This window comes from Globicephala melas, chromosome 9 (assembly GCF_963455315.2).
Source record: "Globicephala melas chromosome 9, mGloMel1.2, whole genome shotgun sequence".
In the NCBI taxonomy this organism is placed as follows: Eukaryota; Metazoa; Chordata; class Mammalia; order Artiodactyla; family Delphinidae; genus Globicephala; species Globicephala melas.
The window spans coordinates 40,892,556-40,909,899 of record NC_083322.1 but is presented as its reverse complement, the minus strand read 5'-3'; the positions used below and the strand labels follow the sequence as shown (position 1 = coordinate 40,909,899).

At 36.4% G+C, this 17,344-nt stretch overlaps 1 protein-coding gene across 7 annotated transcripts in view; it reads right to left on the bottom strand.

Moving 5' to 3' along the window:
* Positions 1-17,344, bottom strand: part of MATCAP2 (microtubule associated tyrosine carboxypeptidase 2) — an 89,669-nt gene that overhangs the window by 40,176 nt on the left and 32,149 nt on the right. For 6 of the 7 annotated variants that reach the window (XR_009565277.1, XM_060305416.1, XM_060305413.1 and 3 more), the window contains exons 3-5: positions 5,579-5,722; positions 4,763-4,895; positions 3,908-4,213 (exon numbers count right to left, since the gene is read on the bottom strand). Coding sequence is in view for 6 of the 7 variants with exons in the window: in XM_060305416.1 (XP_060161399.1) it covers positions 3,908-4,213; positions 4,763-4,895; positions 5,579-5,722 (583 nt within the window). In the remaining variant the exon portion in view is untranslated. The remainder of the gene's footprint in view (positions 1-3,907; positions 4,214-4,762; positions 4,896-5,578; positions 5,723-17,344) is intronic. The other variant, XM_030857557.2, reaches the window with a different exon arrangement.

Here is a 17,344-nt window from a genome sequence, read left to right as displayed (position 1 = left end):
TGCCAATGGAAATCAAAACAAAGCTGGAGTAGCAATACTCATACCAGATAAAATAGACTTTAAAATGAAGAATGTTACAAGAGACAAGGAAGGACACTATATAATGATCAAGGGATCAATCCAAGAAGAAGCTATAACAATTATAAACATATATGCACCCAACATAGGAGCACCTCAATACATAAGGCAACTGCTAACAGCTATAGAAGAGGAAATTGACAGTAACACAATAATAGTGGGGGACTTTAACACCTCACTTACACCAATGGACAAATCATCCAAACAGAAAATTAATAAGGAAACACAAGCTTTAAATGACACAACAGAATAGATAGATTTAATTGATTTTTATAGGACATTCCATCCAAAATCAGCAGATTACACATTCTTCTCAAGTGCGCACAGAACATCGTCCAGGATAGATCACATCTTGGGTCACAAATCAAGCCTCAGTAAATTTAAGAAAACTGAAATCATATAAAGTATCTTTTCTGACCACAACGCTATGAGATTAGAAATCAATTATAGGGAAAAAAACATAAACAATACAAAAACATGGAGGCTAAACAATACGTTACTAAATAACCAAGAGATTACTGAAGAAATCTAAGAGGAAATCAAAAAGTACCTAGAGACAAATGACAATGAAAGCACGACGATCCAAAACCTATGGGATACAGCAAAAGCAGTTGTAAGAGGGAAGTTTATAGCAATACAAGCCTACCTCAAGAAACAAGAAAAGTCTCAAATAAACAATCTAACCTTACACCTAAAGGAACTGGAGAAAGAAGAACAAACAAAACCCAAAGTTAGTAGAAGGAAAGAAATCATAATGATCAGAGCAGAAATATATGAAATAGAAACAAAGAAAACAATAGCAAAGATCAATAAAACTAAAAGCTGCTTCTTTGAGAAGATAAACAAAATTGATAAACCATTAGTCAGGCTCATCAAGAAAAAAAGGAAGAGGACTCAAATCAATAGATTTAGAAGTGAAAAAGAAGAAGTAACAACTGACACTGCAGAAATACAAAGGATCTTGAGAGATTACTACAAGCAACTCTATGCCAATAAAATGGACACCCTGGACGAAATGGACAAATCCTTAGAAAAGCACAACCTTCCGAGACTGAACCAGGAAGAAACAGAAAATATAAACAGACCAGTCACAAGCACTGAAATTGAGACTGTGATTAAAAATCTTCCAACAAACAAAAACCCAGGACCAGATGGCTTCACAGGCGAATTCTATCAAACATTTAGAGAAGAGCTAACACCCGTCCTTTTCAAACTCTTCCAAAATATAGCAGAGGAACACTCCCAAACTCATTGTATGAGGCCACCATCACCCTGATACCAAAACCAGACAAAGATGTCACAAAGAAAGAAAACTACAGACCAATATCACTGATGAACACAGATGCAAAAATCCTCAACAAAATACTAGCAAACAGAACCCAACAACACATTAAAAGGATCATACACCATGATCAAGTGGAATTTATGCCAGGGATGCAAGGATTCGTCAATATACGCAAAATCAATGTGATACACCATATTAACAAATTGAAGAATAAAAACCATATGATCATCTTGATAGATGCAGAAAAAGCTTTTGACAAAATTCAACATCCATTTATAAAAACTCTCCAGAAAGTGGGCAGAGAGGGAACCTACCTCAATCAACATAATAAAGGCCATATATGACCAACCCACAGCCAACATCATTCTCAATGGTGAAAAACTGAAAGCATTTCCTCTAAGATCAGGAACAAGACAAGGATGTCCACTCTCACCACTAGTATTCAACACAGTTTTGGAAGTCCTAGCCACGGCAATCAGAGAAGAAAAAGAAATAAAAGGAATACAAATTGGAAAAGAAGAAGTAAAGCTGTCACTGTTTGCAGATGACATGATACTATACATAGAGAATCCTAAAGATACCACCAGAAAACTACTAGAGCTAATCAATGAATCTGGTAAAGTTGCAGGATACAAAATTAATGCACAGAAATCTCTTGCATTCCTATACACTATGATGAAAAATCTGAAAGAGAAATTAAGAAAACACTCCTGTTTACCACTGCAACAAAAAGAATAAAATTCCTAGGAATAAACCTACCTAAGGAGACAAAAGACCCGTATGCAGAAAACTGTAAGACACTGATGAAAGAAACTAAAGATGATACAAACAGATGGAGAGATATATCATACTCTTGGATTGGAGAATCAACATTGTGAAAATGACTATACTACCCAAAACAATCTACAGATTCAATTAAATCCCTATCAGACTACCAATGGCATTTTTCACAGAACTAGAACAAAAAATTTCACAATTTGTATGGAAACACAAAAGACCCCAAATAGCCAAAGCAATCTTGAGAAAGAAAAATGGAGCTGGAGGAATCTGGCTCCCAGACTTCAGACTATACTACAAAGCTACAGTAATCAAGATAGTGTGGTACTGGCACAAAAACAGAAATATAGATTAATAGAATAGCATAGAAAGCCCAGAGATAAACACACACACATATGGTCAACTAATCTATGACAAAGGAGGCAAGGATATACAATGGAGAAAAGACAGTCTCTTCAATAAGTGGTGTTGGGAAAACTGGACAGCTACATGTAAAAGAATGAAATCAGAACACTCCCTAACACCATACACAAAAATAAACTCATAATGGATGAGAGACCTAAATGTAAGACCGGACACTATAAAACTCTTAGAGGAAAACATAGGAAGAACACTCTTTGACATAAATCACAGCAAGATCTTTTTTGATCCACCTCCTAGGGTAATGGAAATCAAAACAAAAATAAACAAATTGGACCTAATGAAACTTCAAAGCAGTTGCACAGCAAAGGAAACCATAAACAAGATAAAAAGACAACCCTCACAATGGGAGAAAATATTTGCAAATGAAGCAACTGACAAAGGATTAATCTCCAAAATTTACAAGCAGCTCATGCAGCTCAATATTAAAAAAACAAACAACCCAATCCAAAAATGGGCGGAAGACCTAAATAGACATTTCTCCAAAGAAGACATTCAGATGGCAAAGAAGCACATCAAAAGCTGCTCAAGATCACTAATTATTAGAGAAAATGCAAATCAAAACTACAATGAGGTATCACCTCACACCAGTTAGAATGGGCATCATCAGAAAATCTACAAACAACATATGCTGGAGAGGGTGTGGGGAAAAGGGAACCCTCTTGCACTGTTGGTGGGAATGTAAATTGATATAGCCACTATGGAGAACAGTATGGAAGTTCCTTAAAAAACTAAAAACAGAATTACCATATGACCCACCAATCACACTCCTGGGCATATACCCACAGAAAACTATAATTCAAAGACACTTGTACCCCAATTTTCATTGCAGCACTATTTACAATTCCCTGGTCATGGAAGCAACCTAAATGCCCATGAACAGACAAATGGATAAAGAAAATGTGGTACATATATAGAATGGAATATTACTCAGCCATAAAAAGGAATGAAATTGGGTCATTTGTAGAGACATGGATCAATCTAGAGACTGTCATACAGAGTGAAGTAAGAAAGAGAAAAACAAATATTGTATATTAACGCATATATGTGGAACTTAGAAAAATCGTAGAAACGAACCGGTCTGCAGGGCAGAAATTGAGAGACAGATGTAGAGAACAAACGTATGGACACCAAGGAGGGAAAGCGGCACGAGGGTGGTGGTGGTGGTGTGATGAATTGGGAGATTGGGATTGACATATATACATTAATATGTATAAAATGGATAACTAGTGAGAACCTGCTCTTTTAGGAAATAAAATTCTGCTGTTTTATAAAATAAAATTCAAAAATTCAAAAAAAAGACAATTACCCAATAAATCAGAAAATCTACTGTCAAGGGACACACACCTGGTTGGGAGGTATCAGTCCATCCCCTCTTGGCTCGTACACAATAATCCCATCTTGTATTGGGGTCCTTGACAAACTTTCCAATGTCTTTGAATAATGCACAAAAAGACATGTGGCTGGCTCGATAAACAGTGTAGTAGAGGAGGGCAGCCCTCCATAAAAAGGGGTCTTTTCTAAACAGGACACTGTGAATACTTGCCAGTCCTTCCTCTGTGGGATTGTTTGGCTTTAGGTCATGTTTTTTACGGCCAGTCCAACTGTTCCATGGCTGTTGAAGGTTGTTAATACCTCGAAAATAATGTGTGCCTATGGAGAAGAAAAGGCACATGAAAAGTAAGAAATGCCATTCTTATTTTAATTCTTCTCCCAAAAAAGATTCTACCAACAGTTCTAAAACGAAATTGATGTGTACCTACAAATCAAAAGAAAGTAGAAAATGATCTGACACTAATGCCCTTTGCTTTGAAGGAGTACACAGCCTTCAGAAGGATTACATGTCTCATTAGAAGAGGTATAACTTTTACAGCAATTTATTTTCTTTTTAAGAGTCGAATTATAGACTTGATATTTGAAAAGAATCTTAGAGATCACTTAATTCAATTCCCTCAGTTGAAGATGGGGGAACTGAAATCCAGAGGAGTTAAATGACTCTCCAAGCTTAATACAGCTATACGGTACCCTAAAAAATCTAATTTGAAATGAGACATTAATATCTTAGCTTTAGTTCAAGTGACACCTAACAATTTCATTACTTTTTGCCAAATATTACTAAGAAAAAATGCATTATAAACAAACAAGTCCTTGAAGTAATTTCTGCTATTACAACTGAATAAATGGAGAAGGGTTGCCCCCTACCTATTTCATGCCTCAGCATTCCTTCCAGCCAATGCTCACGTGCAGTGCAAACATTGATGGTCAGTGTTGGACATCCATTTACTACTGTCATGGAAGCTCGGGAAAGCAGGTCCTCAGTGAGGTGAACTACAATCTAAAGAGCAAGAGTTAAAATATATATATATATATAAAACACAAAACGTAGAAGGCAGGGGGTGAAAGTTTTCACAGAAAACAATGGACCCATAAATTAACACCTTTTTCTTTTGTTTACACCATCTTGAATCTCCCGGAAACCAAGAAGATGAAATGCAGACCCTTGGAATTTTGAGCCTTTGGGAATTCAAGAACATTTACTGGATTGAAAGAAAAGTAGACAGCTGTGCAGAGGAAGACACAGAGAACTGAAATTGTGCCTCTGCAGTGCTCTCAAATATAGTCCCCTGGGCTGGAATAATGCAAAGGAAGGTACAGGAGCCAGAGTCCTGGTCACTGCTGGGCCAAAGCTTATTTTGAGACTGAACACTAGGAACTGGACATTAATAAGAGAAGTCACTGTGCCAAACCTCTTCATTAATAATTTTCATAAGGCAATTCACATAATCCTACAAGCTATACAAAAATGGTAGTAAGAAAAACGGAAAAACAGAAAACAACTGAACATTAACAATTCAATGCAATAAAAACTTAGACTTATATTTAGTAAGAAATCTGGGTGACTTATTTAATGTGTAAAATAGTGTTGGGAAAACAAAACCTGCAGAAAAAACAAACATGTGGCAATGACTGAGAGTTAAAATGCTCAGTCAAATTGTCATGCTTACTCATGATTCATACCTCACCCATGCAGCCTTCTTTCATCATGTATTTCCTAACATGACTCCAGATTCGAGTTTTAGATAGCAGGCTACCACCGGTGGCCTGTTCAAATTTTTCATAGCTTCCATACTTTTGTAAAGTCAGTTCCATAATATTGATGGACTGTAAAAGAAACAGAGATAATGAAAGTAAACAGCCTTCTATTACTTCGACATGAGTAATGACCTAGTTATATTCTTATTTATCATGACCTGTTCTGTGCTTACCGATTTCCAAATCAAATTGCAGCTACAGTTAACATATTTTTCTAATCCTAAACAGCTTTCACTCATTTTCATATATTTTTACAAACACCTGTGTACGTACTTACTTCTTAACACGGGATGAAGGCTCAAGCACTACACAACTGTCAACATCTAACAGGGTGAGAAGCTAAGGCAGAGTTCTCAGTTTCTCTTGGCTTCTCTAAGACCATCTGGTGGTTTTTCAGGAGAACTCAGAAGGTATGTCTCCAGACTAATTACTAGAATATAATTACCATTTGGATAAAGAAAAAAATTCCCAATTTTTAAGCACACACAGAAGAATCAACCATTCTTTTGTGATGATCCTATAGAACCTGATGTTTTCCTGGGCTACTACTCTTTGGCAGAAACACATAATCTCAACATTACTAAAAACACCTTTATCTTTCATTCTTGGCAGGGTACTATCTAACTTTTCATTCTTCATAAATTTTCATATCAAAAGAATATGAAAGTTGAGATCTTTTTCTCTAAGCACAAATATACAAAAAGGAAGACTAAAAAAACTGGTAACAAATCACAGATCATCAGTATCTATGGGAAAGCCACAAAAAAATGAAAACATAAGGAAGGAAAATGCTATTCAAAGGTCTTTTGGGAGAAAGCTAGAAAATTCAAATGTATCTTATATGAATGGTGACAGAAGCTAGAAAATTCAGATACCTGATATTATATTAAGCCTATGCTTTCTATCTGTTGTCTGACTAGTAAAGAGATTAAAAGTACAAGCTCTAGAGTCAGACTACCTGAGCTGACATCCTGGCTCTGCCACCTTCTGGTTGTGTGACTCTGGGCAAGTCATTAAACTTGTTACCAAGCCTCCTCATTAGTAAATGGGGATAACAACAATAATGTCTACGGCATGGTTTTGTTGAGAAAATTTAGCCAAACTTTGTAAAGCACAGTGTCAGACATAAGTAGTCAATACATGTCAATTATTACATCATCATCATCAGTATGTTACCATTCTTTATAAATACCACTGTAGATGACATGCCCAACACAAAAACTACAGTAAAACTCATGTGCTACAAGTTATAAGTAAATATTTATATCCCCACAGGAAAAATATATATTACTAATAAACTAGGAGTGAATCATAAAGTTATCATAACAAGAAATGGCTTCAACAAGTTTGCCTGGCTTGCGTTCCCAAAGTTGCTATTAAAAGCCTTGATATTCAAAATGTAGTCGAAAAGCCAGCAGCATTGGCACTGGCATTGTCCTGGAAGCTGGCTTCAAATTTGGAATTTTGCCTGCCTCCAAGCTACATGCATACTGAATCAGAATCTGCATTTTAACAAGATTCCCCAGGTGATTCACCTGCACAGTAGAAAGCCAGAAGGATCTCAGAGAATGGGAACACGGCAAATACCCCAGAGGCTAATTTATTTATATGACAACTAGAATAATTAAAAGAACAAGTTAGCACATAATTAAAAGCCCATTTAGCAGATTAGCTAAGGTATTTGCATACACCAGTCTAATGGTCACTAGTCATCAATATATCAGAGTTAGAAGAATCTGAGAAATTTTGCCTTAATTCCATAAGAGACAGAAGTGGTACCTTCTATACTGAACTTATAATTAGACCTAAAAAAAGTTAAAGAAATTTTTTATTATAACTTGTGCGTATAGGTTTTTAAAAGTATGTACTTAACTTAGGATAAAACTAGCTTTTCTAGCATATGCTTACTCAGTAGGAAAATGTGGTTATCTGGTTACTATTTATTATAACAGTCTAGAGACTTTAAAAAAATTTAAATACAGGTGACCCTTGTTATCATCAATAAATGGTACTTAGTAGAAGGCTATTAAGTATTCACACTCATAATAAGTATTCGTTCATATTCGTAACAGGGAACAAAGATTTGATTGAAAATTTACCCTGAAAAAGTACCCTATAAGATTAAAAAAAATTACCTTGGCAGTTTAACAACACTGAGGCAACCTTTATACCTATCAACTAATTATTAAATAATCAAAGAACGAATAAAAATAGTGTGAGTTTTTTGTGGAGGGGATGTAATTTTTCTGTCAAAATGATATGCAATGGCACATCATTTTCCATTGCGTGACTTACATGGCACCATCATGGCAGCAATCCTTCATGAGAGCTACGTGGATGTTCCCAAAAGCTTATCTTAATATGTCATGTACAGTCATTCTTCACTGAAGTACCCATCCTGTTGTCATCTCTAGATATTTTTCTTTATTAGTTTTTCAACTGGTCCAACCTAGACAAATTTGTCAGTGACCACACAGATCTCCAGTATCCTTCACTGACTTCCCAATCCATCTGCATTAAATAGACCCCAGCACAGAGAGAGAGACAGTGGTTGGATAGGTGAACAAATTCAAGTTTTAAGAGAGAAGTCAGGAATGTTCAGTGGTTACTTCATCAGTGAACATTTTTGTGTTACAACAATTTCTGCTTCCTTATGCAACCTCTTGCAGGCCACGAAAATTTTTACAAGTATGATCTCAATTTTGGGGGAAAAAAGGCAATAAGCAATTTTAAAAAGGCACAAGGAAGCCTGGAAGGATATACCCAAAGGCTACATGATCTCATGCTCATGTTTGAGAAGGGATAGTGTGTCGCACTGATGTTTAATTATTTGCACTATACAGAAGTTTTCAAAATGGTTTACAATATGCAAAGGAAAAAGTCAGTTTTTCCAGCTTCACTGAGGTATGATTGACAAATAAAAATTGTATATGTTTAGGTTCTACAATCAGGTGTTTAAGGTGTACAATGCGATGACTTAATATGTGTATACACTATGAAATGATTACTACAATCAAGTTAATTTGCAAACCCATCACCTCATATAGTTACATTTTTTTAATGTGGTGGGAACATCTAAGATCTTAGCAAATTTCAAGTATACAATATACTATTATTACCTATAATCATCACGCTATATATTAGATACCCAGAACTTATTCAGTTTATAACTGAAAGTTGGTACCCTTTGACCCACATCTCCTTACAAGTTTTTGTTTGTTTTTTTACAGGAAAAAAGAGTCCACCCTCTCCCCCTAGAGCTCAGAGAATCATATCTGTATCACTTTAAGAATCAAGCTTTCACACACCTCCGCATGGTTAACACCTTTAAGAGGCAATAAATTTTACGTCAGATTGCTCTTCTCCATTAATATCATCATTTAAGTTAATCAGAAAACTACATCTCCCAATATTACTTGGTGGGAGATTCAAACAAGCAGCAGCTGGATAATTTTTTTTTTTTTTTTGCGGTATGCGGGCCTCTCACTGCTGTGGCCTCTCCCGTTGCGGAGCGCAGGCTCAATGGCCATGGTTCACGGGCCCAGCTGCTCCGCGGCATGTGGGATCCTCCCTGACCGGGGCACGAACCCGTGTCCCCTGCATCGGCAGGCGGACTCTCAACCACTGCGCCACCAGGGAAGCCTGCAGCTTGATAATTTTACACTAATCATCACTTTTTTTTTTGGCTGTGCCTTGCAGCTTGTGGGATCCTAGTTCCCTGACCAGGGCTTGAAGCCGGGCCCTTGGCAGTGAAAGCCCAGAGGCCCAACAACTGACCTCCAGGGAATTCCCCAATCATCACTTTCGATTTGCCATCCAGCATATCCCTTTCTTATCTTCAAATAAACCTTAACCAATTTAACTTCCAAAAACGTTCAAGTATTAAAAGAAAAAAAAAATTCCATTTCAAGTTAACTTAACCCAATTTAAAACATAAATCACATATCCAGTTAAAGCTCTTTCCCCTCCCCTAAGCAGAGCCTGGCCTGAGGCCTAAAGAACCTTCACTGGGAAAAGAAGGCATAATCAGTGATTTGATTCCTTCTCATCTCTCCCCTATTTTCACAGCCTCTCTTTCCCTTCAGTATATTGACAGCTGGGAGGAAGGAACGAACAATTCCCATATAACTGGTTCAGCTGTGGTCCTCCTCCTTTGACTCTAATGCTGGGGCAGGCCTATTATAGCAGGTGCCTCCACTGCACAGCTTACTGACTAGCCTCCTTCCCACAGGATCTATGCAAGAAGCTCCCCTGGAGTGGACAACTACCAAAACTATTTCTATGAAATTTAAAAGCACAAGAGGAATAACCTAAAGATTTAACTTAATCTAATTACTGTATACCCATTGCATGAAATGAAATATATGCAGTCAGTTAAAATAATGCTGACAAAAAAGAAACGCTGACAGCTTTTAACAGCATGAAAAAATATAGACATGTAAACAAAAGTATGCTAACTCAACCATCAACATTAGGCATGGAACAAGGAAAATACACTAAAATGTATTTTCCTTTTTTTTTTTTCTTGAAGTATCATTGATTTACAATGTTGTGTCAGTTTCTGGTATACAGCAAAGTGATTCAGTTACACATACATATCTATTTTTTTTCAGATTCTTTTCCCTTATATGTTATTACAAAATATTAAGTATAGTTCCCTGTGCTATACAGTATGTCCTTGTTAGTTATCTATTTTATACACAGCAGGGAAAACGCACTAAAATGTTAAAAGTCGTGACCTAGAGGTGGTGGAATTATAATACTTAGTCTCTTCTCCATACTCTTCTAAGTTTCTGCACTAAACACATATTTCTTTTACAACTGGAAAATATAAAACTGTCTAAGTACCCTCTACTTTGGAATCTCCAGGCCTTTCTTTTCACTATCTAGTTACCTTCTCCCACTTGCCAGTTAGTCATTGATATCCCTTCTCCAGAGTATTTGTATTTAAAAAGGAAACACATGAAAATATTTAAAACTTCAAAAAATATCTTCTATGGTAGATTTTTAGGCAGAGCAGATTGCTGGTAGACAGAACTGAATTCCTGAGGTCTACTCGAGCAAGCAGCCACTTCCCTCATCCATGTGGAAATCTAGCCCCAATTCATCCATCAACATCAAATATATTCTCTGCTTCCTTCTATATCTAAGAATAACAAATATAAACAGTAAGCGATGCAACATAACAGTTTCGCTAATCAGTTTTAAAACTCCTGGAACCAGAACATCTTAATATATACCTATCCTACTGTCCAGGTCTTGGATCCCTAGTCTGCATGAATCTGACTTTGCACTTTTCCATTTTCCTAATTATCCAACTCCTCCATCACTATGTTAGAAAATCGTATAATATAATCTACTTTTGAGTTCCATAAGAACAAGTTATCAGGTGGGATAATGTTTCTTGCCGAAAATGGATTGAAACAGGCTACCAAACACACTTTTACCTTTTTAAAAACATTGGACCAAAAAGATTACATATTTTTGCTAAATTATGAATCAATATATTATCTCTGCTCACCAATCAATCATTCCTAAATCCTTCCTTTTATAAGAGAATATTTTAAAGCTTTGTATATCTTACAGGCATCAAAACAAATTGATTTTCAGAGAACTCAAACCTGAAGCACAGAGGAAATAAATGCAAAATGAGCAGTTGTTCAGTGTTAATGAAATGGTCTTATCTCTCTCCAGATCTCGATGTCATACATAATGCTACACAAAACAGAACATCAGCATTCTTCACAATGTTACTGCCAGCTCATGACTTTGAAGCATTCTTATTTTCTTCTATTAAAACAAGAGTAATCAAATTATTTTCAATAAATGGTGCTGGGACAACTGGATACAAATAAAAGAATAAAACTGGACCCCTACCACATATCATATACAAAAAATTAACTGAAAATGGATCAAAGACCTAAATGTAAGAGCTAAAGCTATAGAACTTGTAAAAGAAAGCAGAGGCATACATTTTCATGACCTTGGATTAGGCAGTGCTTTCCTAGATTGGTACACTAAAAGTACAAATAACAAAATAGATAAGTTGGATTTCATCCAAATTAAAAACTTTTATGCTTCAAAGGACACCATCGAGAAAGTGAAAAGACAACCCACAGAACAGGAGAAAATGTTTGCAAATTTCATACCTGAAAGCGACATATCTAAAATATATAGAGAACTCCAACTCAATAACAAGAACACAAATAATCCAATTAAAATATGGGCAAAAGATCCAAATAGCTTTCCAAAGAAGATATACAAATGGCCAATAAGCACATGAAAAGATGCTCAACATCATTAGTCATCAGAGAAATGCAAGTCAAAACCACGAGATACCACTTCATACCCACTAGGATGGCTATAAAAACAAGAGTTGACCAAAAAAAAAAAAAGAGTTGGTAACAATGTGGAGAAACTGGAACTCATATATGGCTGGTGGGAGTGTAAAATGATGCAGTCACTTTGGAAAAGAGTCTTCCTCAAAAGGTTAGACACAGAATTCCCATATGACCCACTACTATATGATCTATGATCTCCTACCATATGACCAACTACCACGTGATCTACTACTAGGTATATACCCAAGATACCTAAAAACATGTCCACACAAAAATCTGTACACAAATGTTCATAGCAGCATTGTTCATAATAGCCAAAAAGTGGAAACAACCCAAATGTCTATCAATTGGTGAATGGATAAATAAAATCTAAAATATACATACATGGAATATTATTCAACAATAAAAAGCACTGATACATGCTACTATATGAATTAATCTTGAAAACATGCTAAGTAAAAGAAGCTAGTCACAATGCACCACATATCATATGACTCCATTTATATGAAATGTCCAGAACAGAAAAATCCATAGAGAGGTAAAGTATCAATAGATTGATGGTTGTCTAGGGCTGGAACGGGGTGGGGCTGGTGGTGAGTCACTTGTAATGAATACAGGGTTTCCTTTTGGGGATGATGAAATTCCTCAAATCTGATAGCGGTAATGATTGCATAATCCTAAATAGATTGACAAGCATTTAACTGTACACTTTAGATGGGTGAACTACATGGCATGTGAATTATATCCTCATAAAGCCATCATTTAAAAAAGCAATAGTAATCAAACAGCACAGTGTAATATTCAAACCACCAATTCAGAAAAGGAAAAATCTTGATATAAAACCTACAGCATTGTCTTGTATGATATAACAAACTTTCTGAAAAATCTCAACACTGTTTAGTAATCTACTTTTGGTTTACTTGCTGATTCTGTTTGCTGTTCAGCAATTTGGAAATCTGACCATCAATCACAAGCCGCTTCACAGTCATGTGCTAAAAACCTATTTCCCTTTTCAAATGCAGTTTTCACTCAATGAAAAACTATAAACAATAGGGACACTAATACGATATGAGTCTGGGTGATACTGTGGAAAGACTAGAAGTCAAAAGATCTGGTTTTACGTTGGTGCCCTACCTTTTACTGACTGTGTGATCTTAGGTATGTCATTTTACCTTTCTCAGGTTTAGTTTCTTCAGTGGCAAAGTGGAGATGAAAATCTTTGTGCTACTTACCTCACAGGGTTGGTGTGAGGATGAAGACAGAGACAGAGACAGAGAGTAAAAGACGACGGGCGGGGGGCGGGGAGAGAGAGAAAAAGAGAAACTATGAATGTGTTTTATAGTCTGTTTCCCAAATGACTGTATGTAGTATTTAAGGTAATTGATTTGACCTCTATTCAATCGCAACCCTCTCCTTCATTTCTCTCATTTTTAGTAAATTCTAATATCTAGAACTCTGACCCTCTTCACCCCCCAAATACTGAATAACCCCTAGATCACATAGTCCTTTTCTTTAAGCCAGTGTTTTCCAAACTGTTTTTTTTTGGAAAAGTGGTTGACGAGATATTATTTTTAAAAAGGTCCCATGGCCAAATGTGGACTTTGTTTGGACTAAACAAAGTTAAACAAGACTCTTCTAAGCCTTTATTATGATACTACATGTGGTGAATATAACAGTTTGTGTTTTCTACCTTATATGGCCATCTTTCTCTCATGCAGTATTCCTCAGAACAGTTTGAAAATGCTTACTTCAGACAAGGATGAGGTACACACACGTTCTGGTACTTTGAGATTCTCAGAATGAAATAAAAAATTCAAAATATTGAATGAATTTTTCAATGGTGGCTATTTCTTCTTGGTAGCAAACTAGGTATATAAAGATTTGGATTACTCAATCAGGTCTTTAGGCCTCCATTTAAGGTACTGTAGCCACAAAATGATGGGACACTAGAGCAGTTGTTACACACTCAAATACCTTCAGCTGCAAGCAGTAACCTCTCTGTAAAGCTACTGAGTATATGACATCCGGGAGAGGAAACAGAAGAGCATCCTTATATACCAATGTTTTAAAAAAACACTGAGCTGACCCCCACCCCCCAAAAAAGAGATGTGCAAGCTGAACTTGACCCTTGAGCCACAGATTTGGATCCACTGTTTGCAGACTACTTCACTAAATTTCTAGCATACCATTAATAAGGATCATTCATTCACTCATCTCTATGGTTACCTTCTCTGTGCCAATCACTGCTTTTATTTATATATTTTAGAATCTAAGTCCCTGTCTGACCATTAGACAGAGATTACATTGAAATTAACATAATTTAATAATACTCTGTTGGATATATGAATAAAGTGTTGTGAAAACATAGAGAAAGGTAAACTGAAGTGGGGGCACAGAGGAAATAGACGGCATTCCAGGTAAAAGGGGATAATATTGTCAAAAGCATACACAAAACAAAGAAAATGAAAACACAGTTCTTATACCTCCAGCCTAGGAACCAGGAGACTCATTCATTTAGTGCTAGGAACTCTGCTAGATTCTGGGAACAGTTGAAAAACATAAAATACACTTTTATAAAAGAGGTTAGTCTAATGGTAAAGGCAAAAAAAGAAACTTAAGGATGATAACAGTGTGATAAATGTCATGATAGATAATTTGCACAAGATGCTGTGGGAGTATACAGTTGACTTTGGAAACCTGAGCATGACCCAGATCATGAAAGATGAAAGGCCTGTAGGCCATGATAAAGATTTTGGACTTTATCCTGAATTATGAGGAGCCCTAAAGTTTTTCGGGAAGGAAAGTGACACAATCAGATTTGTACCTTAGACACTGACAGCAATGTGGAGAGCAGGAGAAACTGAAGCAAAAACACTTTTGCCAGTAATTCAGTTTTCTATAAGACAGACTGCAAGCTATGACCAGATTATAATAAAGAGAAAAATGTTTCAATAAATTATATTCTACATATGCAGAACCTAGGAAATAGATTCAAGAAATTGAGTCTGCCTTCAATGACGGAACAAATGAAAGAACACAGTGGGACAAAGAAAAATGTCACTTGCAGCCGTCCCCCCATTCCCTTTTCCCTTTTCTGCACATTTGTGTCATCAGGGTTGGGGATAGTTTGGATGTATACAATGATAAGTGGGAAAGTGATAGGGTAACTGCTACCAGGAGAAGATATTCATAAATAGCTTAGTACTGCAAACTCTTTTTTCACTACCTACAAGGAAGAAGCAGACATTCAAACTGTTTTGGAGGAAAAACCCTGTTAAGAAAAGAACCTGAGAGTGCACGTTAGGCAAGTTTTCAAAGGCAAATCAATGAAGTGTTGTTTCAAAGAGTCATCAAGGTCATACCTTCTTCCAAGGACATACAATCTGATTGGGGTGTTTCCATCTCTGACTGTAAGAAAATCCTCCTTGCTATTAGGTTAAGAAATGACCTCACTTCTCCAGTTTAAGACACACAACTACTATGGATGTACTAAACTCAAAATAATTTTATAGCTTTAATGTATCTGGGAAAAGTCTGTGATCTGCTAAACAAAAAATCAAGTCACCTAGGGAGAGGTATAGTTTAAAGAAGGCTTGTTTTTCCCTCCCCTTCACTGTTTGGACAACTTGAGGTCTACCAAGACAAAATACCTGCAATACTAGTACAATTAAAACTTAGCCTTGGACTTCCCTGGTGGCACAGTGGTTAAGAATCTGCCTGCCAATGCAGGGGACACGGGTTCGAGCCCTGGTCTGGGAAGATCCCACATGCCGCGGAGCAACTAAGCCCGTGCGCCATAACTACTGAGCCCGCATGCCACAACTACTGAAGCCCGCGCGCCTAGAGCCCATGCTCCGCCAACAAGAGACGCGCCCGCTCGCCGCAACTAGAGAAAGCTCGTGCAGAGCAAGGAAGACCCAACGCAGCAAAGAATAAATAAATAAATGAATAAATAAATAAAACTTAGCCTTAAAGAAAGACATACTGCTATCAGTGAAGGTATCTGATTTCCAATTGTGTCATTTCTATCAAAAAAGGAAAATGAACACTTGTCTTGCTTTAGAATACAACGTGATTTTATGTATTTATTATGCATGCATTTTAATATAACAATGAACTACCTATTCCATTTTCACTATAAACTCTAAAACCAAGACACTATTTTCTGAGGATCACATTTAAAAGTCTTTATGTTATGCTATTATTGGCCTCAATAAAACAGAGCTTATGTTTAATAGATCTGGTCAGAGGTGGCAAGCTGGCAACCCAAGGGATGAATGTGGCCCACAAACAGGTTTTCATTGGTCTGAACAACGTTTGTTTGAATTATCTGTCAACATTTACAAATTAGAAGACCTGGTATAAGATTCAGGTTACCTACCTTCTCTTAAAAATTCTGAGGGTATGATAACACTAGACCCAAACTGTAGCCCAAGTTAGATAACTGCTGGGTTTTAGTTTCCTACTGTGCCCAGCCAGCTCCCTGCAATCATTTATGATCCCTGCTCAAACCCTACAGGTATGTCACCCTTGAGATACCCTAGCTGTATAAAGTTTGTTAACTAGGAAGAAAATCAGAATTTCCTAACATAATAAAGTTGGTCCATCTTGGTATTTACTTTGAATATCTGAACTCTATAAATGAAAATGCAATGCTATGCCACAGAATGTTATGCGTTACGTTGTTTCAATGCAGGAAAAAAGTTGACATTAGAGTTCTTTTCTCTAAATACCTCTGAGATTTTACAATAACTCTATCAAGTACCTTTGATAGCATGGGCCATTAACTTCCATTCAGTAATAAAGAAATTTAGGATACTCTAATTACATAAGCAGAACAGTTTTTTTAGTTAAGTAGATGTAGGATATCTTAATATAAAGTAATATCCTAATTCTTAAATAATATGGTTATGATGGAAATGGCCTTTTTGAGAGACATCAAATACCTTTAAAAAACGAACTTTTTCTTGCATCTTGCTTTCCAACTATACTGTTTCACTTGTGGACATATCTTTTTATAAGAAATCAAGTTTACGATACTCAAAGTTTTATTAAGACAATATGCTTGCATTTGGTAAAATTATGACTTTTCATGTCTCCAAGCCATTGGAACCCTTGCTTGCTCTGAGTCATATAGCGCTCCTGATGACTACTCTCCTTCCCAGAAGGTGCCTGGTCTGTGCTTTCCCCTCAGGATGCTACTGGACTTTTGGTGACAAGAGTTAATTTTACAAACCAATAATGTTAATGTGTAATACGTTAGTACTAAGTTTCAGTTTCTCACATTGGGGAAGAACAGACAGGTTGCCAGAGAGTCCATAAGCAATTTACATTTTTCTATATTAGAATA